Below are 27,106 nucleotides of genomic sequence, written 5' to 3'. Positions count from 1 at the left end.
AACAGATCTAAAAGTGGCAATTCTTCAACAAAAAAACTTCAAAAACAGACTCCAACGTGAAGCTGCAGAACTGGAATTAATTTGCAAACTGGACACCATCAGATTAGGCCTGAATAAAGACTGAGTGGTTGGGTCATTACAAAACCTAAACCTAATTTCCCCAATACTCATTTCCCCTACTGTATTTTTCACTTCATGCATATGATAAAGTGGGTTCTAGCCCATGAAAGCTTATGCCCAAATAAATTTGTTAGTCTCTAAGGTGCCATAAGGACTCCTCATTGTTTTTACTGCATAAAAGCTATTCTGCACTAGCTCTCCATTTGGCACTCTTATTCAGGGATGCTGGAACAATTTGTATAGTGGGGGTGCTGAGAGCCATTGAACCAAACCGTAAACCCTGTATATGAAACCATTTCAAACCAGAGGGTGTGGCAGCTCCCCCAGCACTCCTAGTTCCCGCACCTATGCTCTTATTATGCAATAAGTCTCCATACAGGGAGTTAGTGCAGAATGGCTTTTGCACCTTAAATTTACACCCTAGCTTATCCTTGCATAATTCAAGCTGGTTTCCAGATTCAAGCCTGCAGTGTAAAATCCCTATATAGCAGGACATCATACAAGTGCTGATGTTCTTTGTGATCCCTTCTCTGCCCACTACGTCTGATACACATCCATATTTCCATCTGTTTTTAGAACCTGAATACCAACCTCGCTGTGCAATATCCCCAAGGTGGAATAAGAATTCTGGTTATTGGTGCAATCCATTCCAAATTGCTTCTAACATTCCCATATCCAGATATTGTACTGCCAAATACACTGGAACTCCTTATACTGAAGCCGAATTTATCCACTCTGTACTTTACAATTTAACACATTGAAGGTTTCACTCCAATGTTATCCTTCATATCTGCTATGTTCAAAACAAAAAGTATTTACAGTGCTGAGTTATAGTTTTAGAAAAAGAGGAGCACATCTACACTTACATATTTAGTCACATTTCAACAAGTGTCAATTAACAGGATTGTAAAATTCTAGTGCTGACAGGGTACAAATCTTGTCTGAATTAGAATTTATTTTGTTTGTACCATGATGAACAATTCAAGCATAGCAGTTTCCTCCAATTTGGTTTTGCTGCTGCTATTCACCTACAGCAAAGTAGTCTGCGCCATGAATCTAAGTTATTTCTCCATTTTGTAAATGCTAAAATATTACAAGTGGACTTGTGCATTGGTTACCAATTCTGCAGTCAAAACTTTCCATTGTGTTACTCTCAATTTATGCTAATGTAACTGAGAACAGAATTTGACCCTTTGTCTCTCTCTGGAACACTTCCCATTCTTCCCTCATTGACCCAGATCCTCCTCCTCAGATCTCCATGTGGTGAGGACCTCTGGCACCATTTCCCACCTCTATCCCCCTGCTTTAGATGGAGCAGGACAGATCACAGACTGGATAGACCACGCTGAATGCTCCAGTATTGCCACCCTCAAGCATTCAAAGAAGCATGAGTCACGCTCCTCCCCCCCCAAAAATCATCAGATTGACGTAAAAAAATCATTATTAAAAGAAAACCAATAGAATTATATTTGCCTTCTGGCTTTTGAGCCTCTATGGTTTACTCAGGTTACATTTTCCAGGTTCTCTCTACAGCCATGAAGGGCCAGAATTCTTTTAAAAAAGAAAGCTAAAATAGTCATGTCATCACATGACTCCAAGAGCTGGGGCGTTAAGAAAAAATAAAATATCATGAGACTATTGTGATAAAATCATGAGAGTTGGTAACACTGCATCCTCTTTTAGCCTAATGAAGATTCCCCTGAAAAGAATAATGCTGTTTGAAGCAAAGTACTGCACAATGGGTTCTGATATTTGCCGTGGTCATAGGAGGTCCTTTGTAGCCATGCTTCTAGATGTGAGACATATTATCACCAGTAATAAAGGTTCTGCAACTCAAATTAGGCATTTGGTAACACCTGTGCAAACTCAGAGTCTTCTGATTATTCATTGCCTTCAGCAGGATTGCAACTGACTGGAACTTGGCAAACAATTATGTTGATGAGACATAAAAGGAATAAAATCCATTTCCCTCCTTCTCAGCTGTGTTGGCTCTGCAGGATTAATTGGAGTAAAATGTGGTCAGAATTTATTTTGTCACTACAGTGAGCAACTGAGGTGTAGGGAGTAGATATGAGGAGTATAAAAACCTGCCATTTTTCCATAATGACTTTTCAGAGAAGAACTTCACTTTTTCCTTTTTTCCCCTTTCACTCATTGTGAAACACTCCCTCCTCAATATTCCCTTTAATTGCTGTTTTAGAAGCCTTGTTCTGCCTCATATCACCTTCCTGAGCATAAGGTCTGTTGCAGTAGAGGGCATACTTATTAACCCCCCGTATTAGAGATTCTTGTTAATGTCAGTTTGTATACCCAAGAACCATAATGCATATTTAGAAAATGTTTTGTGATTCTTTGACATACTGTTGTAAATGATTTCTTAGAAAAGGGCTTTTTTACAGTTGATGAATAGTTGGTGATTGTCTTACTTTACTGCTTCATTTTAAATTAATTTGAAGTATAATTCACCAACTATAAAGTGTTCCAAGACCACTGAGAAATGAGTCACATTAAATGAACTTCATTATAAATCATCTTCTTTACATGATATTCAAATGTGTGTTAGGAGAAAAGTGGAAGGTATAAATTAATGCATCAAAGCACAATTCCCAATGTTTCACTTAAACAGAAAATTTGTTTCCGAATTAATTAAAATGAACAGCACTAGGTGAGTATTTAAGTTGTTTGTGGGAAGTTGCTATCCCAGAGTTGGGAAACTAAGCTTGCATCTAGTAATTATTGATAAATCTGTAAACTTTTAGTGATTACTACTAAGGGGAAAATTTTCTGCTACATTTTACACTCACTAACCAGCAGATTTTTCAACTGTTTCACGTCATTCAGAAAGCAAAAGATTCAAAACTACAATACAGGATCTGAAGAAGAAACAATGGCCAATGGAATTACACCAGGGATGAGTTTGGCCTTGTATATTTAAGAACAATAAAATCTATTACAACAATAAGGAGAATATAAAATCCTTTTACTATATTTTCAAAATAAATCCAAGATATCCTTATAGCAACATTCAAATAAAGGCTTCAAACTATTAATAAGATCAACTATTTACAAAGAAATTCGAAGAGAGTCACTGAGAGAGATAGTCCTGGATGAATAATGATCCAAATGCTGGAACCTGCATTTTTGTAAGAGCACAGATTGTTCCATTGTCTCAACATTGGTCCTTTAGTGACACTTGCTTGTTTGGAACAAGAAAGGAAAACACAGAGGTAGACTGAACCAGTTTGAAAATTATCATGTAATTCTACACATGTGGTTGTTTGAAGGCCTAAAGTGCATGCACATAGGCAACTAGATCAGATACTCAAACAATTAGTCTGAACTAGCCATAAAAGATATTTACAATGGAACAAAACACATCTCTGATGAAGAAAACATAACATTGAACATTGCAAATGGATTTTAAAAGTTTCTTTTAATCATTTACATAAGAGGGATTTGAATTCTTATAGGAAGTTAATTGTGTGTGTTTGTGCACTGCCTAATGACATGCCAGTTTGATGCATTGTATTTAACCTTTTAATGGCACACTACACAGTTAACAACCACCAGCTGGCTACCAAGACCACTTTTATGGTTAATTTATGAATACACATCAGCTTTGATTCCCATTTCTTGTTCCAAGACCAAGCATGTGGAAAAATTCAGCCTGAATGGTTAAAGTTTGGCAAAATCATGAGTAACTGCTGAGAATGGGAAGCGTAGGGACCTTACATTTAGGTGTTGCTACCCACTCCACCTGTAATTACAAGGATTTTTTTAAGGCAGACACCTGAATCTGTATAGTGAAAGTTGAGTTTGTAGCCATAATATTGAATTTCTTGATTTTTGAATGCTTGATATTTTAATATACATTACATTCTCCTCTCCAGTGGCAACACATGGAGGGGCATACAGGGTCATGTGCCCTCCTCCCCTGATTTGCTGCTTGGCTTCTACTCTGCATGCTGCCTTCATTCTGGCCCCCGTTCTGCCCCCCTTCCTCCCCCCCCCGCCATTGGCAGGCACAAGTCATCTCCGCGCCTCTCTACTGCTATCTAAAATAGATACATAAAATATTGAAAGAAGAGAAAAGAGGAAATGAGAATTAGAACATTGGAGCCACAGTAGGAAGTTTATCAGAGATTCAGACTCGATACAGAGGCCTTTTCAAAATTGCAAACTAGCTCTTAAGCTTGGATGGAATAGGAGTGAAGAGTTTAAAACCATGCAACTGGTCCAACAAATTCCAGGAGTCATAACCTCACTCTCGCTAACGCTCCACTTCTTTAGTCTATGTATGAGCAGACACTTGAGTATCAAAACCTGAGCGCCAGAGGGAATACGGACAGAATCCAAACAGAACACTTTTAAATGGCCTATTTTTCTTACCCATTTTACGGTGACTAGGCAAAGGTCTACAAATCAAACTCTTTATAATCATAGGACAAAACCCCCTAAAAATTGTGGCACAGGGAGGAAGGGATGCATGTGTGTGTGTGCGCATGTGTGGTGTGTGTGTGTGCGTGCGAGTGAGAGCAACACAAGAGATCTATTTTACTTGTTTTTAAGTATCTGATGCCAATGGGCAAGGGAAAGAGAAACTAGGTTAAGGAAGCCTAAAACAAAACTAAAGTAGTGTGTTAAGTGCTTAAATATGTTCTTCCTTGGAGATTTTTCTTGGTTTCAAATCAGAGGTCAGCCATGGAGAATGGAAAAATTAAAAGCTTTGTGAATGTATGCATGAAAAATAGTAGCTTGTAAAAACTACAGTAACTAGTGATAAGCAAACCTCCAAAGATTTGAAAACTGAGTATATTATGAAAAATGCAGGTCTTCTCCCAAATCTGAATCTTTGGAAGTTAACTCTCCTACCTCCATGTTTTGCCACCTGCAACTGGCTCCCGGAACTCTGCACCCCTATGTAGGAGTGAAACTCTGTACTGAAAACTAAAAGATACAAAAGTCATTCTGGAGCATTGGGAAAATTCTTCTCAGTTCAATACTGATCATTAGATACACTCCATACATACCATTCACATTTAAATAAAATGTACATTGGAAACATTCAAGAATAATACAGAATTGTTAGTGACTTTTTTCTTAAACTGAAATGGGCATGAATACGTATATGATGGACCAAATTCACTAGCAAACTCCACATATTCTATGTACTGGTGAGTCTGACCCTATAATTACAAATGTGTGTTGTAATTTGTAGTTACTGGACATTATAACTGTGTGTCGTGTGTGTATATAGGTATCCCTTTTTCTGTTTCCTCTTTGGATTTGGTTTGCTTTTCCTCAATTATATTTGCCATTTTGCTAAATCTAAAAAAAAGCCCAACTTTTTTTGTATTTAAATTAATAGTCCTTTGTATCAGCTGAAAAAGTCACAACTGCACAGTGTGTGTGTGTGTGTGTGCGCGCGTGCAGGTAATGGTGGAGAAGCCACACCTTACATAATACACCTGCATGGTGTACAAAAAAATCTGCAAATGTCAAATGCACAAAAAAGTAACAGAATTCAGAAGGAAACATGGAATAATTGTGAGATAAACCCAGGGAGGAATAACACAAAGGCAGAAAAACCTATGATCCTAAGGTGCCATCTGCAGTAGAAGCAGTACTACACTAACATATGAGAAAGGATGCAAAGGCGAAAACTCAGGAGACCGATATATCAGTAATGAAGTGACTGCCAGGACAATGTATTACCCAAGCAAAGAGTTCTGTTTTAAGGGAGACTTACTAGACAGCTAACTACCCGCACAATTATCCAGTTTCCCATAAGATTGTCAATGCCAAGATATTTTTCTGCATAACAAAGCATTCAAATAAATTAATGGCTATAGCAGTATCATGGGGAACACATCTTGATCATATTTTGCTACTGAAATGCTGCATTCATACAATACTTTAACCAAATCAATAAAAAGCTTCGAGAAAGCATGAACAAACATTCATAATACTATCATAGGACTAAAACTGCCTGCATGTCACGCCACTCTGGGTTATTCCAAAAGCATCCAACTCATTCAATAGTCATGACTTTAAAAAACACACTCCACTTTGTGCCTCTAGGTTTAACCAAGTTTGCAGAACTTATCAGTTGATACTTGCATGTCTTTCTCCAGGTTTAATATCACTGAGAAAAGAGTCAGTATTGTAAGAACAATGTAAAATTTCGCATATGCCATATTCTACACAAAGTCTGGATATACTCTCTGGGGTGCATGATTTCCTAACAGTGACCATCTAATATAACTGAACATGTTCTGACAGACCTTTGTAGTTCTCAGTTCTGTGGGTGCAGATTTGTGGCTTTTCTCAAAATATCTCATCTATATTTCTGTGGAAAAGCATTTTCTGTGAAGTGACAATTATTTTTACCTACAACCTCACGTTCCAGGAAGGTCCATTTAAATAGACACACATTGATTTGATTTGATAGGGAAAATGCAATTTTCCAAACACACGTATTCAAGTTCCACTTCGGAAAGTAAAAATCTGGTTTACGTTCCACTGGAGAGATCCCAAAACAAAGGTGAAATGTTGGTAATATCGAAAGTTCTGATTAAACATTTTTGTATCTAGTCTGCTTATATGACTAATGCCAATATAGAGTCTGATGGAAGCCACTGGAGTTTGGCCATTAGCTTTAAAGACCCATATTTTCTGCCACTGACAGTAATAATAAGCAGTAAAGAAGATGGGTTCAATGTGGGTAATAGGTTAAGAAAGAAAATAAATCACAAACATGAATCTGATGACATCCTTGTGTCACATGACAACCCATTCAATTATTTAGGCCTTGATTCAGCAAAACATTTAAATACGTGCTTAAAATTAAGCACATGAGAAGTCCCACAGAACTTAATGGGATTATTTTTGTACTTAATGTCAAGCACATAGATGCTTTACTAGCTCAGGTCTTACACAGAGACTGAATAGCAAAGAGTCAGTGTCAAACTCCTAAAAGGTATCTCTTTCCTCCACACTCATGCAAAATAAAAAATACACTGTACACTCACTGGAAACATTTCTCCATACATCAAACCTTTTAGCTTTAGTATAGCCCTTATGTGCTCATATAATACCAATTGTTATCAAATTATTTCCTGTTTAATGTCAATTGAAAGTCACTGGCTTCCTGATCCAAACAGCACTTGTATGTGAGGGCACCAAATGCAAAATGTCTTAAGACTTACTTAAAAGCTTATGATCATATTTAAAGATCTGAGACTCATTTTTATTAAAGTTTTTTCTATTAATTATGATTATTGAAAATGAGCAATGAGAGCTCACCAAATTCAGAAACTGACAGTGAACCAGTTATGGCGATTTGATTTTCAGCTGGAGGAAGATTAGATGGTTTATTGGAACATAAATTACAGTAAACTGAAGTTAGTTAAGTATGCTTGTCTGCACTTTGTTCTAGTGCAGCAGCAGTCAAAAAAGCTAATGGAATGTTAGGAACCATTAGGAAAGACGTAGATAAGACAGAAAATATCATATTGACTCTGTGTAAATCCATGGTATGCCCACATCTTGAATACTGTGTTCAGATTTGGTCGCACCATCTCAAAAAAGATATATTGGAGTTGGAAAAGCAGAGAAGAGCAACAAAAATGATTAGGGGTATGGAACAGCTTATATTGAGGAGAGATAAAAAGATTGGGACTCTTCAGCTTGGAAAAGAGATGATTAAGGAGGAATATGATAGAGGTCTATAAAATCATGAGTGGTGTGGAGAAAGTGAATAAGGAAAAGTTACTTACTTCTTCTCATAATACAAGAACTAGGGGTCACCCAATGAAATTAATAGGCAAAAAAAAAAAAAAAAAATTAAAACTAACAAAAGGAAGTACTTCAAATAACACAGAGTCAATCTGTGGAAATCTTTGCCAGGGGATGTTGTGAAGGCCAAAACTATAACAGGGTTCAAAAAGAACTAGATACATTCATGGAGGATAGGCCCATCAATGGCTATTAGTCAGGATAAGCAGGGATGCAACACCATGCTCTGAGTGTCCCTAGCCTCTGTTTGCCAGAAGCTGGGAGTGGACAACAGGGTATGGATCACTTGATGATTGCCTGTTCTGTTCATTCCCTTGAAGCACCTGGCATTGGCCACTATTGGAAGACAGGATACTGGGCTAGATGGATCATTAGTCTGACCCACTATGGCCATTCTTATGTTCTAGTTAGGATGACCAGATAGCAAGTATGAAAAATTGGGATGGGGGGTGGGGAGGTAATAGGTACTTATATAAGAAAAAGCCCCAAAAAACGGGACTGTCCCTATAAAATCAGGACATCTGGTCACCCTAGTTCTAGTCTAAGGGAAAGACAGTTGTGAGTAGAGGAAAACTTAAATTATGTCTACAATAGGCAAATAGTGTAATATAGTGTGGGGTAACTTCATAAGGGCTGATCCTGCAATGAGCTCTGTAGGGGCAGATGCCTATGCCCACATTAAGCCCCACTGAAATCAGCAGGGATTCAGCCATATGGAGCTAATTCTAAAGGATGGCCACTATTCTGCAAAGGGTTGCAGGATACAGCACACAGAAACCAGAGACCAAGCTCTCCCTTTATAACTTGTATACCCTGCTCCTACAGAATGCAAGGTTGATACTCACACTAATTCCAAAGATATATGAAATTCCTTTTCATTGGCTTACCGCATCCCACCCTTTGAAGCAGTGATACGTTATCACTCACTTTTCTTGGACTGGTTTCAAGATCTAGTACTTTAAGTTTATTCCTAAGAGCCTTAGATTTTTTTTTTCCATTTTAAATTCTATTGACTTTAAATGACCTTCCCCCAGACTTCTGCAAATGTTTTAAAAAGCAATCTCACCATTGCTGCCTTTTCTCCAGTTTTACCTACACAAAACTACCTCCGATTGCACTAGATAAATGGCTTAAACTAAGATTTTTATACACAGAGAAATAATGGCCCAGTCCCATCAGTGGGACAACTCCCATGTGTAAAGTTAAGCACATACATGTTTGAAGGACCTGAACCTAATAAATAAAATTCTGTTACTGTGTGGAATCCAGTTAGAACCCAAACCTGAAAGCATTCTGCAAGAAGAACTGCTACTAGCTTCAGTGGGAATTCTGAGAGAGAAGAACTTGAAGAATCAGGCCCATCATTTCCTCAGAGGAATGATCACTAAAAATTATCATATGACAACATCAGACCATAATTACTTTAATATTGCAATACAATTTTTCATAAAAAAATAGTTTTACTTTCTGTCAATGCCAAGCCTGAAAAGTAATTTAATGTGTGCAGCCCTACATTCACAGGAAAATGATTCAAGGAGAAATACAGGAAACAAAAAATAAAATACAAGAATGTAGGAAAACACTGATTACAAAGACTTGAAGAATGCCTAATTAATGCAAAGCAAATATGTAAAAATGTGATATATACACTGTTAACACTTAATGCATCTATTTGGTATCACAATAAAACCTAAGTATTAAATCTCTATGAAGGATGGGCAAAATTTCTCTTTAAAAAGGAGCTTAATCTAAAACATGAACTAGAGCTGAATGCAATTTTTTCTGATATTCGAAACAGTTTCTCCTTAATTATATTTTCATGCATCTCCACATTTTTGGGGGTCCAGACAAAACTGGAAGTGCTGAAATAGCACAGGACAGGATGCTGTATTTCTACCCTAAGTAGAAGTAAGTAGTACTGGAAATCTTGTTCGAAAGTCTGTTTTCCACTCCACTTTTGCTGACACAGGAAGCTCTGACAAGGTTGAGATAAATATCTAATTCTAGGTGCTTATTCTGAACTGCAAGTATTTAACTTCTCCTTTTCACTAATATTAGTTGGAAGTTTAAAACAAACTCTGAACCCAACACTATGCAACTCTTGTTTGCTTAATGCTTATTATTATTATTTGTATCACAGTAGTCCTCAGAAGCCACAATTAGGATTGGGGCCTTCCTGTGCTCAGAGCTGTACAGCTGAACAACAGACAACTCCTGCCCCAAAGATTAAGCTCATGGAGAAAAAAAAAATCAGCGACAATGCAAATGGACAGTTATAGAAACAAAAATCCCATCAGGATGAGCACTGAAGTATCCTGCGTATTCTACCCTAGGGCTTAAGGTGGCATGTAGAGAACATACACAGCATGACCGCCAGCATGGCTATAAATAGTGTAGACAGCGTGACACTGCTTAGGCTAGTAGAGTACAGATATGCCAGAACCCTAAGGTATGTATCCTACAGATCTCTCTATACACCCAAGCAGTGCCTCCCATAGCTACACTGCCATTTGTAGCAATGTCATGTCCCTGCTGCCAGAGCCTTTCATTGCTGCATGTAGCTACACACTGCAGTGTGGACGCAGACTGACTTTCACACGGCTGCTACTCTGAAACCTTTCACTGTGGTGTGAGCTACCTATATTCTGCATGCCACCGCCAGTGTAGGCAATGCCTGAGATAGTCTTAATTGGCCACAACTTTAAGACTGTGCCTTAGATCCCGGTCTTTAGTACTATGCCCCGGCACTATGCCTTATAGCATGGTGATGGCAAACCTGGCAGCTGCAAGGAGAGTCTGGTGCAATAGTGGCTAGAAGGGCCAAGCAGAAGGGACCGTATGGAGACTCTTTTCAGCCAGTCAAGCCAGAAGGTTGCAATGGCTCCATCCTGTACAAGTAGGATTTGGGGTGTGCTCATGTGTGGAACCTGCCCCAGGGGTTGGCCCCTTGGTGGTTGTGGGGGAGCTGCAGGAGGATGGGTGCACGTGTGTCGGTGGGTTCTCTCTGCCCTAAGGGATGCGTAGACTAGAGTTTGGTGTCCATTAACGAGTTAATTGATTGCCAAATAACCAGCATTAACCAAGCAACCTTAGATCAGGGTTAGATAATGTCACAGCCACGGGGCCCTCTCTGAGTCCTTAAGTACAGACCAGACCACTTTGGTAGGGTGACCAGATGTCCCGATTTTATAGGGACAGTCCCGATATTTGGGGCTTTGTCTTACATAGGCGCCTATTACTCTCCATTCCCATCTCGATTTTTCACACTTGCTGTGTGGTCACCCTACACTTCAGTCTCCTTCATCACCACCATGTTTTAGTATATTCTTTCAATAGGCCTCTGCCTGTAGTGCTATTTGCATATATTTACAAATGCCAGTGAGCTCCCCCACATGCTTCAGGCTGTCTACCTCTGCCTTCCTTCAGGCTCCCACTTCTCCCTCCTTCCAGGACTCCCCCCTCTAGTTACCCCCTCAGCTGTAGTGCCACTTTTTAATTGAACTTCTAGTTAGTCCCAGTTAAACTATATTGGTGGGAATTTAAGTGACAGGGTGCTGAGTCAGCTCCTGCCTCAACACACCCTATTACATTCACCTTGCCAGGACTGCTTCCAAGTCCCCCTTCTGCCCTTCCCTATGCAGTTCATTATTAGGATTTTAATCTCTACTACTGGACAGATTTTCATTTGTACTGCGTATCTGCTGTTGTGAGCAGACTTCATTGGCCCACCCAAGTGACCCTCAGAACATTCTCTCACACTGGCCCAATGACTATTTAAATATTTTTGTAAAATAAGTGAAACAGCTTCAAGAGGAGAGACAGCAGTTCCTCAGAGCCCCATAGCAAAGTGGTCCAGGCTCCCATCTGGAAGATCGGAGACCTGTGTTCAAGTCCCTGCTCTGAGTCAGGCAGGTGAGTGCTCTAACCATTAGGTTATGGGGCAAAGGGGGGCACCACCACCTTCTTGTTTTTTGGTGAGAAAGGGCTGGCCTGGCTTAGTCCAGGTAACTCCAGGAGAGTCACAGTGGCTGTGAATCCTAAGTAGAGGAAACCACCACCTTCAAGCCTAGAATTCGGTGCCTAACTTCCTTTAAAAGACAGGGCTTAAGCCACCTCGCTCTCCTCAACATTTCCTACTGGCTAGTTTAGGTGGCTCCTTGCTCAGAGTGCTGGCTTTCATAAATCCCATTCCTAGCTCTCCCTGTGCATTGTGTAAGGAGCCTGGATGCCTAAGTCAGGGCCAATGATTCCAATGGGTGGCTGGGCACCTAAAGATAGTTCTTGCAATACCGAGTTTAAGTCCCTTCTGTGGACCTAACCCTGACTGACTTCACTAGAGGACTGAGACAGCCAGTTCCAGTGTAGGATACCAGTATGATCCTTTGGACCATTTGTAAGTCATTGCCTCTTGTTTATCCCAACCCTTTAGCAACTCTGGAATCTGTATACGAGCACTGAGTGCCTCAGGCTCCTTGTTTTGTGTAAGTATCTGTGACACTTGATCAAATAACACTAACTCTGTGGTTGGTTGCTTTCAAAATACCCCACTGAAAAAACAAAGTTTTGCTCCCACCTGTTATTGTCGCTCTGTCCTTTTGGCTCAGGATCAAACACTGGTACGTCATCCGAAAGGAGTAGTGAGACCTTTTTCAGGGCACTTTGGTGTAACCACAAATGCCTTTAACAAAAACATAGCCAATCTCATCAAATATGTGATCAGTTTTAGACTATATATATTCAACAATTTCCAGAACCAGGAAGTTATAAATCTTTGTAAGAATATAATGTTTCACTCACGATTAAATTTATAACTGTATTTTCAAAATAAATGTATTAACTGCTGTTTATTAAAAGTAGACCCTTGTTAATATATGCATGCTAGTTTCCACGCACAAACCAAGAGATTAGGTTTTCCTGCTAGGTTATTTTGGCAAAAATCATGCTCATGGGCATAATCAAGTTAATGAAAGCCATTAAAGAAAATACAGTATGTTCTATGAATATATATGGTATCCACAGAACAAATTAAGGTGTTAGTATGGCACATTACCACATAAAATAAACATTTGGAAGTGCTTTCTGGAGAAAGGAAATGTAATATTTGGTTTATGTTAATGGCATATATGCTGGAAACTATTTTAAGAAACCAGAATTCTACACCATATTTTAATAGTACAATGATTACAACATAGTGAGAACTTATCTAACAGAACAAAAATGGTTGTTCATTATGGCCTTGATCCAAAGTCCATTGAAGTCTATAGGAATCTTTTCATTGACTTCAAAGGGCTTTGGTTCATGCCCATAAGAACATTTGTCTTTATAAGATGCATCTTTTTACTTCCGACCATTTTTCAGAAGTAAAGTGCCCTTTGTCCATTAATGGTGTCTATGTATCTGGGTGCTTGCACATCATAGTAGTAACTAAAAGTTACCTCACAGCCAAGTTAAACTATAAGCATCTAGAGGCAGGGATTGGCTTTGTTATGTGCTTATACAGTGCCTAGCATGATGGGGTCTATAACTGGGGTTAGTAGGTGCGATATATAAAAATGATTAATGAATTTACCCCCATGATACCCATGTAAGTTAGGGAAATATTACCTCCATTTTATAGATGGGGAAATGAGAACAAATGTAAGTGACTACCCAGAATCACACAAGACAACTGTGGCTATACCCACGTCCCAATCCAGTCCCTTGTATAATGTATTTTAATTTTTGATGGGAATTATGTGCATATTAGGAAAAGTCTAGATGTCCCCAGGACTACCGGAGGGAATAAGAAGTTAAAAGGATAATCTCCATTTTGTGCATAATTTTGTCCATGCAGACAGTTAAATCGACAGTTTGAACACTCACTTATGCATGCAACTGAGAGCATTTCCCCAGACCAAATCATCATTTAGGAGGAGAACTATGCACATGGAACTATGAGAGAAGGTGCAGGGGACCCCACTACATCTCTTGTACAGAGCAGCCTCTCTGGCTGAAATGGAGCTATCGGTGCAGGAAATGGAGGTGTTGTTTTCATTAGGACACATGACCCATCTGTCATGCCATCACCCAGGAAAGAATGTGCCTGAGAGGCCTGTGATGCTTCTACAAAAATGCATCCACAAATACATTGCTATTCACATTAGCATTGTTACAGATTCCAGCATATTGTTGGATTCAACATGTGACAATTCATGGTTCACATTACACATTTGATCCTGGAGTTATAAAACAAAAACGTTGCCAAGAGAAGAAAAGGCAGCATTCATGTTTTACAAGGTTTACGTGTAGAGGCCATAACAAGATTAGAGATGAGCTCAAACTGCAAAATAAGGATCTGGGTTTCAGCTAGACACCCTAAGGTTGTTTGGATGTGGGTGGGATCCATCAATAAACCACAAAATGAAAGACATTTATTTTGTGCTTTTGTTATTGTTGGTGCGTGTTTTTCAGTATTCAGAGATCTTTTATATCTGTAAGTATATATTTGAAATAGAAAGAGTCTTATAGGTTGTCTCTAGTGAACACTATTCCAAGTTGTAGAAAATACATTAACGAATGCTGTTCCTCTCCTTTGAGAAATGTGTCAGGGAGTAAAGGTCGGAATAGGTTATAGGATGGGGAAATGGAGGAAAGGTAGAATGCAAGTTACCTACTCCACAAGAAGAAATGAACTTGTAGTCCCAAATATTACACAGTTAATTGTGAGAAGTCTAAATTATTCCACCATTACTTTATAGAGAAATAATCATTCAGCTGTGGTGGGACTTAAGCAAGGCGAGCAGAGATACATGAAGGAGAGGCATACCCTGGCTGGGGAAATGAGACACATTGTGGGAACAGACACAATGTGCGAAGCCTGTAGCCAAATCTATTTTACAAGCCTTTTCTCTAACCTTTTCAGTTGGCATCTCAAATACATATTTAATTAAAATTTGATATGACAGTAATGGAATGGTAAATATCAGATTCATAACTATGTCTTTCATAGTATTAACAGTTTTGTAAGATATTTATCTTTACCATAATTGTAAAACCTCAAAATATGTTTGGGAATAACCAGACCCTATTTAATGTAAATCATATTAAATCTAAATTAAATTCATGTATGACACTGAAAGTCTTACCATTTTTAAGGCCCTGGAGACTACCTCAGCTTAGCTGCTGCCCTAGCCTGCAATCAAGTTTCTTAGATATGCTCCATAAATTAGTAAAACAGTTTGTGATTCTGAAAGGAATTCATTTAATTTGTTAACAATAGTTCATGTCCAGTTCACACAAAGTGGTAAGTAACAGGGTTAAAAATTCCTATAATTTTACAAACCCAGTTTCATTCCAATAACCTCCCAATAAACAGCCAGGAGAGATTTTGGCAGCTGTTATTGCTTGAAAATTAATTTTGGTTCTGGACAATCAATAGTTCCAGTCTCATAAAGTACTTCAAAACTACTTCCCTGGACTATTTTAGAAGTAATTGTTTTCAAATTTAATTTGAAATTAGACTATGAGGCAGAATGTCTAACTGAGCAAATATATCTTTCAGCCACAGAAACACAGCAACCAAAGCACATTTATATCATCAAGCCCTCTGGTGATTAATGCTTTTTCAGTGCACAGAGACAAACATATGATTTCATTAAAAGGGGGTAAATTCAATCCTTAAGTCTTTCCTAATTATTCTGTATTTAGAGTTAACAAAAAACCCAGTGAGCAGATGTATTATTTCCCATTTTAGTCTCAGGTCTTAAAAAGGACAGTTAAACCATCAGGTCCGCTGTATTTGAGATAAAGTAAAGTTCCTCTTTCAGATCAATGGAAATGAGAAGTAACTATATCTGACCACGAGTTCCTTTAATATTGTATTATTTTAAATTCTGACTCTCCTGGAGATTTATAACCTGTGAACTCCATATAAGTTCCAGTTCCTGCCATAACCTCAGTTATATTACTTCCCTCTGCTTGTGCAATGTGCCACTGCTCTGCTAAGATTTAAAGTTATGTTTTCAATGTGTTCCATTTAAAGAAAAAGTGACTTAGTTCTTCTCTAGTTAATGTTTTGCATATACCCTGTTCTACCTCACATGCGTATCTTGTGTTAGGACAAAAAGTTAAAGTTAAGTTGCTTGTGTATTGAAGAAATGACTGGGGGGAGGGTTGCAGGGGGGAAGCATGAGGGAGGTACTAATATACATAGAATCATCTACAAGGATTTACTCAAAAATAAAACAAAGACTAAAATAGTCTATACCAGTTGCAGCACATATTAGGTGAATGACAGTCGCAATTACTTAGGCCTAAGACAGATGCTTATACAGATATGCACAAGAAAGGCCTTTCACAGGGAGTTAGATTGTAAACTCTTCAGGGCAGAGACCATTTCTTTTTATGCTTTTGCAGCACCTAGCACAATGGGGCCCTTATTAGAGCATCTTGGTGCTACTGTAATAGAAATATCATAAAAATAATAATTGGCCTTCATTATCTCAAAGATCGGATGTTTTTCTAAAAGATCCACTCTAGGAATTATTTTGGGGGTAGCTCTCTGACCTGTGTTATACAGGAGATCAGACGAGATGATCACAATGGTCACTTCTGGCCTTGGAATCTATGAATCTCCTTGTGTCTCACATGAAACGGCCCTCAGAATTGAAGTGCCTGCACTACGAGTTTCACAGGAATTGCTTCCTCAGTGTACCCCAAAGTTGGTTGGGGCCATAGTCCACTCCCTCCCACTCAGCACTAGCCCACATAAAGGCAATATGCTGTACCCCATGACTGCATGAGGGATGATCTAGAAGAAATTCTGCCACCTTGTGCCAGAATCCCCCCTGGAGCTTATTGTGAAGTGGTGTAGCTGTTCCCAAAGTGCACCTAAATCATTAAAGGAAATAGAAGTTTGCTTACTACTGCTAGCAGAAACTCTTTGGTTTCAGACTTGCAAAATGTCTCACCTAACACTCATGCCTAGAATCAGACCTGGTGCCCCCTTGGCTTGTTCACATAAGACATCACTGTGGAGTTGTCAGTGAGTAGCTGGACAATCCTGCCCTGAATGTGGGCAGGAACTGCTGAGCTAGTGTGCGCAAATTGAGTATGTTTATGTGAAGTCCAGCCTCGTTGACAGTCCACAAACCCTGAGCCTGAAGGGTGCCCAGATGTTCCCTCCCAGTCCCACCCCATGGCTAAGACATCCCTTATCAGAATCATGGGTGGGGATGTGGGGAGAAACAGGAACTCCCTACAAGTCTTGGCTCTTCCATCAGTCCAGCAAGGACAATATCCTGTCTGGGATACATAGCAGCCTATCTAGATGGTGAAACTGAGGATGATAGACTGCCTTGAGTCATGCCTGTAGAGCCCCAAGATGCAGCCTGACATAAGAGATCAAATATGTACATGCAGCCATGTGACTTAAAACTTGAGGCAATTGCTGACAGTGGTCTGAGGATAGCCTTGAGGAGGGACGCAAAGAGATCCCATTGAGTTTGAAACCTGGAAAGAGGCAGGAATGCTTTGGCAGATATTGAATCCAAAACTGCACCAATGAATTCTATTATTTGCAGAGTGATCTCAACTTCTCTTTGCTTATTTTCAGGCCCAGAATGTTGAACAGACACATTGTTTGATGGACTGTGGCCTGTACATTTCTGTATTGAGAAGCAGAGCTCAAAAATCAGATCACTAGTGAGAATGGGAGTGACTGCTACAGTGAAGCAAATTTTCCTTAGAGTATTAGAACTATAATGTGCCCAACCGTTGCAGATCCAGGAAGCTCAGTACAAATGTTCTCAGGGAGGGGTGTACATGTGACCATTTAGAATTGTGGGCCAGGCTTTATGCCCATTATTAGTGTCAAATATTAAACAGTGTGATTTAAGTGATGCTCAAAGCTCAGAAAAATAGGATACATCTGTATTTATAAATTTGTGTTATTTATGAAATTGTATCTCTGCTTTCAAATTAGCTGTTTTTCCCCACATGAATCAGAGCCTGCAATGCTCTGGGAGTGGTATGGTAGAGTGACTTTTGAGGGACTGTTTTAAATCCACATGAACTGAGGCACTGAATTCATTGGCTGGGAAACTCTTACCTCTTACAGATGTATCATAGACTCATGGAAGGACTGGAAAGGACCTTGAGAGATTATCAAGTCCAGCCCCCGATGCTGAGGCAGGACCAAGTAAACCTAGACCATCCCTGACAGGTGTTCGGCTAATCTGTTCTTAAAAACTGACAATGACAGGGATTCCACAACCTCCCTTGGAAGCCTATTCCAGAGTTTAACCACCCTTATAGTTAGAAAACTTTTCCTAATATCTACCCTAAATCTACCAGATTCAGCGCATTACTTCTTGTCCACTGGAGATGGGACATGAAGAACAACTGATCAGTCCTCTTTATAACAGCTCTTAACATATTTGAAGACTTGTCAGTTTTCCTTCCATCTTCTTTTTCCAAGGCTAAACATGCCCAGTTTTTTTAACCTTTCTTCGTAACTCAGGTTTTCTAGACCTTTTATCATTTTTGTTGCTCTCCTCTGCACTCTCCCCAATTTGTCCACATCTTTCCTAAAGACTGGCATCTGTAATTCGACACAGTACTACAGCTGAGGCCTCACCAGTGCCAGGCCTCACAATGGCCTCCCATGTCTTACATACTACACTCCTCGTACTACACTAGAGTGATATTAGCTTTTTGCAACTGCATCACATTGTTGTTGTATTCAATTTGTGATCCACTATAGCCCCCAGATCTTTTTCAGCAGTACTACCACTTAGCCAGTTACTTCCATTTTGTAGTTGTGCTTTTGATTTTTCCTTCCTAAGTGCAGTACTTTGCACTTGTCTTTATTGAATTTTATCATGGTGATTTCAGACTAATGCTCCAATTTGTCAAGGTCATTTTGAATTTTAATCGTGTCCTCCAAAGTGCATGCAACCCCTCCCTGCTTGGTGTCATCTGCAAATTTTATAAGCATGCTCTCCACTCCATTACCCAAGTCAATAACGAAAATATTGAATATTACCGGATCCATGACTGACCTTAGGTACAGTTTTTCAACAAGTTGAGCATCCCTTATTTACAGAATCTTCATCTAGACAACATTTCCCTAGCTTGTTTATGATTATCATGGTTTCTCAAAAGCCCAGGGGTATATTTTGTACTACCCTCTTTCTTCTGCTCTGTAGTAAAAGCAACTAAAGTAGCTGGAAAAACTTGAAGCAACATCCCACCACTATGTAATGGGAACTCTGAATTTATATGCATCCTTTAGTTCAGAGCAGCATTTTGCAATTCAGATAATTGAAGTATTTATATTTTTCCATGTCTCACCTGATTTTACAATGTTTAGAATATTCAAAGGCCTGGAAATTATCAGAGCACAAATGGGATAAATGGGGAAACAAATGCCTAAAGAATTCCCTTACATTTACCCTCTTCCACCATCAGTTGGATCAAGAGATCATTTAGGCTTCATATAAATAGCAAACGAAAACTGATAATAAAAAGCTGGATTTTTTTTCTGATTGCACTGATACACTAAATTTATGAGGAGTGAGGATGCAGATTAGGAAAATTTATAAAACCAAAAATTGTAAAGATGTTGGACTGTATTAACTGCGGTAAACATTAGGATATATTGTTCAGAAGTGGTTCCACTGTGCATCAATAATTAATATTTCATTTCGCTTATTGGAGAATTTTGGACATCACTTGACCAGCCTTGCCTCTAATTCTTTGTCAGTAAATAAAAAAGTAAGCAAAAGAGCACATGACAAGTGGAATATGCTGTTACATGTCAAAGCCAAAATAATTTAAAAAAAGACAAAAGTAGTAACTTCAAAAATATTTATAATGTTTTATTAATAGCATCCAAAGCCGCCTTACATTAACAAAAAGCAATAGAGCTTTTTCATTGTTTTTCTACCAGTGCATTTCCAAGTCCAGGTGAAAAGCGAGAAACCAGTAAAGCTGCCACACCAGTGACATAGGCTATCGGTTACAATGATGCACACCTTGTAAGTAAATCCAAATTGAGTATAATAGTAGTTCATAATTAAGTGTAGTAGTTCATACAAAAGCTGTAACCATGAGGAACTTTGGCAATTTCCACTTCTACAGTGTACTTCATTTCACAAAGTGTTGTAACAAAAATAACTTCTGTAGGAACTGTAATGATAACTTACTTAATCAAACGTTTTGCATCACTTTATTGGATATTCCATGTTGAATTTACAATTTATTACTATACTGTGTGTTGGCTATTACAATACTACAGTGTGTGTGTGTGTGTGTGTGTGTGTATATTACAGAAACAGTCATGAAATGTATGGACCTGCTTATATATTTTACAAAATGAACCCAAAAAAATACAATAAAACTGCATCCCAAGTGGATAATGTAAACGATTAAATTATAAAGCCTTTTCTTCAAAGATCAAAATACTTAAATGAAAAAGGTATATAAAATGTAATAAAACATAAATTACATTTAAAGATCTGTACATGATTCATCTTGCAAGAAGAAGCACAAAAACAGCATCCTGTACAATACTGCTTATTTTGGTCTTCTAAAATTCAAAAATCCATTTTCACTAAGAAGGCAGGAAACTAACAAGGTTTTACATGCAATCTAGCACTATCCTCACTAAAATCAGGTGAGTTCAGAACCCTGCAAAAAACTTTTTAAATGTAGAAACGTGTATCTTAAGCCCTTTTCTGTACTTGACAACCAACATGCAACATAAGTTGGATTGTTAAGTTAGTGCACAGCCTTCCATGTGTCTGCTTTTGGTTAACAATGTATTACGGCTAGTTGCTGCTAAAAATATGCAGCAGTGAAGGAACTCATTCACAGAGGAAATCAACTGATCTCATTGGAAGTTTCTGCCATAGTCATGGGAGTAATGTAAGAAAGACATTCTCGCTTTTCTCACGTTATGTCCCGTTTCCCTAATTTTCTGCCTATTGTAATACAAACATGGAACAATATTCTTAACTTTTTTTTTCCGATTTAAAAAATAAACATACAATCTCTTGTTCATTATATCAAAGAGATAAATACTATATGCTAAGCTGTCCATCACATCCAGGGCACTTCTTCACACTCAGAGCAATCCTGCGTGCTATTGCAGTTTGATTCCTTTTTCTGTTATTGACTTAAGCATAATTCACTAAAATTACAATCACAGATCATGATATACATGATGTGCAATGCTACTCCGCAATATGTTGCACAGCAACAGTACATTATAGTAAAGCAGCCTCCCTCAAGAACGGTAGTCAATTAAAAAATTAGAAACAGCAATTCTATACCATCATGTTTGTTACCATCAGATTTTTGCAATGATCAATAAACTTGATATATCATTACTGCTGCATTTGATTTTATTTTTAAGTTTGGTCAATTGGGGCTAAAAAGTCAGATCAAATTGACTGATCTTAAGTCAAAGGGACTACAGTCTCCAACTGCACTGAAGTGATGTGAAACTTTCTCTTAGTAGTGAGTCCAATTTCATTAGGCTTCTGATTGAATCTCTGCTTCATCCATCTGAAGAGTGTCATTATCCCCCAGTAATTCTGTTTCTGGTACAGAACCCTCCTCCTCCTCTTCTTCCTGGACAGGTTTCTGGGCTATATCTTCTGCTCCATTATGTGTATCATCTGTACCCTCTGAGAGCAGAGCAGCCCTGTCTGCCACAGATGCATTGGAGGGTGCTGTTGTTACATAGCCTGTGCTGGTAGAACCACTCCCACTGTGATGGGAGCCCGGTTTTGGAATCATCTGTGGAGGCATTTGCTGTGGAGCCATTTGCATTGGGATTTGGACCGGGTAAAAATTTGGCAAGTAGGCACCATACGCTGGCATCGGTTGATAACCATTGACAGGAATGTAGAGCTGTGGAGGTGGGACCATTGGTCTGATCTGCCCTTTCATTGGTATGAACTGTGGTTGAGGGAAAGCCTGAGTTTTCTGCTTTGGTCCAACGTACCTAGCATTGCTGATATTACTAACAGGACTTGTGCTGAGAGAACTTGTTTGTGTTGTGTTGCTTGCCCCAGAGGTTTGTGCTGAGCTGTTGTAATTAGAAATGTTTCCCCATGTTCTTAGTCTATTGTGAATATCTTTAAATCTGGGTCTTCTGTTGGGGAATTCATTCCAACATTCCAACATCAAAGTGTATATCCATGTGGGGCAGTCGTCTGGACATGGCAAAACCTGTCGATTCCTTATCATTTCAATGACATCCTGGTTAGAATAACCACAGTAAGGCTGCAGGCCATAGCTGAAAATTTCCCACAGCACAACTCCATAGGACCAAATATCTGAATCAACAGAAAATTTGCCATACATGATAGCCTCAGGGGACATCCATCGGATAGGAAGAAGGGAATTTCCCATGAGTTTATAGTAATCAGCAGAGTAAACTTCCCTGAAAAGGCCTAAATCAGATATTTTCACATTAAGCTTATCAAATACCAATATATTTCTGGTGGCTAAATCCTTGTGAACGATATGATGACTTGAGAGGTATTCCATTCCCGCAGCTACCTGAGTCACAATGTGAAAAAAATCTGCTGGTTCCAGAGCTGATTTTACTGTCTTGTCATCATCAGTGCTGCCAACATCAGAATGGGGAGATCTCATAACTAAAAACTCATGGAGATCACTGTGGGAACAATAACTAAAAATCATGCTGATGGGCTGTTCTTTTGTCACTATTCCCAGCAAGCAGACAATATTTGGGTGCTGTAAACGTGATCTCATCATTGCTTCATGTTTGAATTCTTCCCGAAGAGCCAATTCTGCTTTGTCTTTGAGTGTTTTGATGGCAATAGCTTGTGTCTGTTCACCAGGCGTTGTACCAAAGAGATGCCCCTTGTAGACTTTTCCAAACCTCTCTTCCCCTAGCTCTTCCATAAACCTCACAGTAGACAGATTGATCTCTTTAAGTTTAGTCTGGAAAAAAAAATCAAGGTAATTCCTAGTGTTTTATAACACTACAATTCTCTATTAAAAGACAAAACTAATGATTACATGCAACCACAGGATGATGGTTTTGTCAAAATCAATTTTCCATTTATATCGTTGTATATTCAGCTAGATCTTAATTTTACTCATAGCCCTGAAATGGATGATACCATTATCAGAAGTCCAAATTTAATTGTATTGGAAGGTGAGCATGATTATTTCAATCGATAGATACAAAAGAGAAACCATATTTCTGCAAGTTGAAAAGATTATCAATTCTGGGCAAAATTGGCAGCTTTAGAAACAAGGGAGTACTTGTTTAACAATAGGACAATCAGACACTGTGTAGACTCCCCATACAGCTCTGCCATTAAACCTCATTCATTAATGGATTCATAAAATTAATACACAGTTTGGTTCAATTGGCAATGATTATTCTTTCAGCTGACAGTTTTCTGAACAGGTGTTGCCAACTGTACCAAATTGTGTATTGTCTTTTTGAACTAACATCAAGTAAATATTAGGATAAAAATTCTACTTTAGATCTGAACAGAATTCTAACATGGAGACCTTTTAATTAGCCAGAAAATCATTCATATTCTGGAGGTTAAACTATAGACATTTATCAAAAATTTTAAAAAGTCATTTTGATTGTACTGTCTTCTGAGTTACCCAGGCTTAGAAGAATATTGTACATAGACTCTTCCATATCCTCTTCCCCCAGTCCAATGAGGGCTTCAGCATATTGGAAACCAAAGTAGAGTAATTTGGAAGGAAAATTGTTGCATGTACTGCTTAAAACAAGCAAAACTACAAGCCATTATCAGAGCAAAATTAAGAATGAATCAGAAATATCAAGATTTCTAGTCACCGAAGAAAGAAGTCAAAGCAAAGAATGACTAGGAGTACCAGTTACACACACAAATACAAATTACATAGAAATATTTTGGTATTGAAAGTTGTATTGACTGTTGATTTGGGTGCTCAACTTTGAGAGATATCCCAAAGGACCTGATTTTCATGAGTTGGGTGCTTTGTAAACACTCTGAAAATCAGGCCTTTTACAGATGCCTCAATTTGGCCAAAATGTGAGGCATTCAAAACCATGACATTTTTCACAATCTTGGCCTTTAAAAAGTCTGCAAAAAATACCTGTTTGTGCTGATTAATAAGTGGCATTTCCATGTCCTGGCTAGGAGATGCCATCAACTGGCGACGTTGGGGTGTAGCAGCAGATGCCTTTTGTTTGTTCCTACACATGCAGACCAAGAAGAAAAGGCAGGCAATAACCAAAGGAATGGCTATGCTGGGAACCAGAATGTAGAGGATCCCCATTTTGCTGTTGTCACGTGGACCTGTCGGGATTTAAATATTTATTGTTTTCAGGTGATGTTTTTTAAAGTATTCAAAAGCAAAGTAAATTAAAAACACTAGTGTGAATATTGAGACTAATCTTTAAACAAAAGAAGCAAATCACATGATTTTAAAACAGAAGTTACATTCTAAGTACAGGCTTTTAAATTCCATCAGCCACAAACTAATTTTCTGTCAAATATTTCTGAGAATTAATGTTGAGTGGACATGGCAACTACTGGGTTCAAGGATACATTATGAAACCATTGGATCCATTTCATTTATAGTTTATTTTACATCTGAAACACTAATTTTGAACTTTCCCAGTACAAAAACTGCAGAATACAGACTGTTGTGCAATTGTATTAACTTGCTTACTGGATGAAGTACAGTGATTAGTCTTCATCATTATACATGCAGGCATGCACACACGAGTGATCTCAATGTGATAAACTGCAGAGCCATATGACAAACAGTCCTTATCATCCAACTTTAACCCTTTCATCAGCACTTTGCCCACTAATTTAACTCTGCCAACACTACTGTGTTGGCCCATAAAATGTGGAATTTTCTCCTCACCTCCAAATTATTTAGATACCATTGAACATTTTGGTATCAAGGCAGTCTCATTTCTCAGGCAGACAAAGATGAAAAATAGTGTCAATATATTTAATAAAGGCTCTCTAAAGCATTTCTAAAATATTTTTCTGTAAGATGTGTGGCATATACAGAGTACAGGACAGCATGGTATGATACAAAAGGTTTTATTGGCACTCCATTGGGATGCCTTATGAAATTTGTGACTATGCCATTTCTGAGTACTTCCCTCCCAAACTCATACCAATAAAATCTTGATAACACATCATGTAATATACATTTTTTTCTTTTTAAGTCAAATCAAGAAAAAGTATTAAAGTGAGGTAAACCAGAATGTTTACATTTTACTGTTTTAATTTTTTAAGTACTGCCTGTCCGTACTGAAGCAACGTTTGTGAGGCTTATACTTCACACCTATTGCAGCAGGGATTGCGCCTTTCTCCTTGTTCTGCACAGTACTGAGCTCACCTTTGGCACTCAAACAAACAGTAATGACTCTAGACTGAATTTTATGCTAATGCGGTGAAACTAAAGGGACTGTACTAATGTGTCATAGGCAGGACTCCATTGGGTTAACTAGGATGGCTTCTTGCTAATACTAATGCAATACTGATTCATGAGCATTTTCACTACTTGGTATTTAGTCTAGATGATTTATTTTAAAATCATGATCTGTTTGGTGCCTTTGATTCTATGCTTTTGATTTTGTTTCCTATAACCAAGTATAATGCTTTATCTCCCTCTACAGGATATGTGAATTATCATCTCTATTTTCCAATGCCAAAGTTGGGTAAACCCGACTTTTGTTGGTTTCTTGGCTGAGTACATAGATTGCCATCCACCTCAAAACCAGAGTGAGAATCTATGTTCTCCAAACTAAGATGCCTTAGATAGAAACAGTGGCATAATGCTGAATGGTGTTATATAAAACCAAAATATTTCTTAATGTATATTCAGAGCAATCTCAACTATATTAACCAAATCAGAAACCAAACTGTATACGGAAATATGATATACTAAATGCATGTAATATCGTTAACTGTCTCTGTTTTTTGCTCCAGAAATACAATAAATAGACAGTACAGGGTCCAGGAAACAAACTTGGGTCTGAAAACAACATTACAAACGTGTAACAAGAAACAATGGTGCCACACTAGAAGCAATGAAAACCTTAGAATTGTAATTTTCTCAATGAGTAATACTCTAACAATAAGCAATATTTAAAACTGTTAAACCTTTAGGACAGTAGTAAGGGGGAAAAAAGAGAATACATACTACAAGACGGTACTTCACACAGTTCCATGCGTACGTTTTTATTCTGTGTAAAACACCAGGGACCATCCATCTGACTTCCAGGATTTCGGCAATATGCATGTCCACCTCCTAGCTCTGGAAACTGTGTGCTTGTCAGATCATGGTTATGAGGATGCTGGGAATTCCAATGCTGACAGTTATGGCCTGATTTGGTGACACTAATGGTCCCTCTATAATCAGCTCCAGAGCCATTGTAACACTGGTGATCTGTAACAAGGGATTTCACATAAAATTAAAATAAATGAAGAGAACACTTTATTGCTGCTGCTCTCACATGCAGAACTTCACCCATTAGAGGGAGTGCCATGGACCCTAAGAAGCATGGGAAATTATGCTTGCTATTAGCCCCTGGAGCCAGATTTGATTGGCTGACTTCTTCCCTTGCTTGGTTACTCTCTTTCCCCTGAACCCAGTTGCTTTTGTTTTCTCCATTCCCTCTGGCTGATATCTTTTCCAACTCCCTGGCTGATTTCCCCCACAAACACACCTCTTTGACTGATTCTGCTTCTCAGCTCCCTTGGACTAATCAGCTCCTAAGTACCTCTGTATTGCAATTCAGATGGTTACATTTCATCCTAATTGACCCCAACCAGCTCTACTCCACTGCCTCTGCTGCTCAATTCTGCAGACTGCTAGAAGAGGAGGCTGTACTAATAGGATGGGAATTCAGGGTAAGCTTAGCCAACTGTGAATCTTGCCAGCTATCTACATATAGTCACGTTAGGGTATGTCTACACTACGAAATTAGGTCGAATTTATAGAAGCCGGTTTTATAGAAATCGGTTGTATACAGCCAATTGTGTGTGTCCCCACATAAAATGCTCTAAGTGCATGAAGTCGGTGGACCGCGTCCACAGTACCGAGGCTAGCGTTGACTTCCGGAGCGTTGCACTATGGATAGCTATCCCACAATTCCCGCAGTCTCCGCCGCCCATTGGAATTCTGGGTTGAGATC

The 27,106-nt window shown here is 38.6% G+C and overlaps 1 protein-coding gene across 1 annotated transcript in view; it reads right to left on the bottom strand.

Moving 5' to 3' along the window:
* Positions 1–19,760: 19,760 nt before the first annotated feature.
* Positions 19,761–27,106, bottom strand: part of ROR2 (receptor tyrosine kinase like orphan receptor 2) — a gene marked incomplete in the record, with an annotated part of 251,495 nt that continues 244,149 nt past the window's right edge. The window contains 3 exon segments of the mRNA XM_034774345.1: positions 19,761–22,875; positions 24,040–24,242; positions 26,113–26,358. Coding sequence (XP_034630236.1) covers positions 21,433–22,875; positions 24,040–24,242; positions 26,113–26,358 — 1,892 coding nt within the window.

This window comes from Trachemys scripta, chromosome 6, assembly GCF_013100865.1.
Source record: "Trachemys scripta elegans isolate TJP31775 chromosome 6, CAS_Tse_1.0, whole genome shotgun sequence".
Lineage (NCBI taxonomy): Eukaryota > Metazoa > Chordata > Testudines > Emydidae > Trachemys > Trachemys scripta.
The sequence above is the reverse complement of the archived record's forward strand: the minus strand, read 5'-3'. Positions and strand labels throughout refer to the sequence as shown.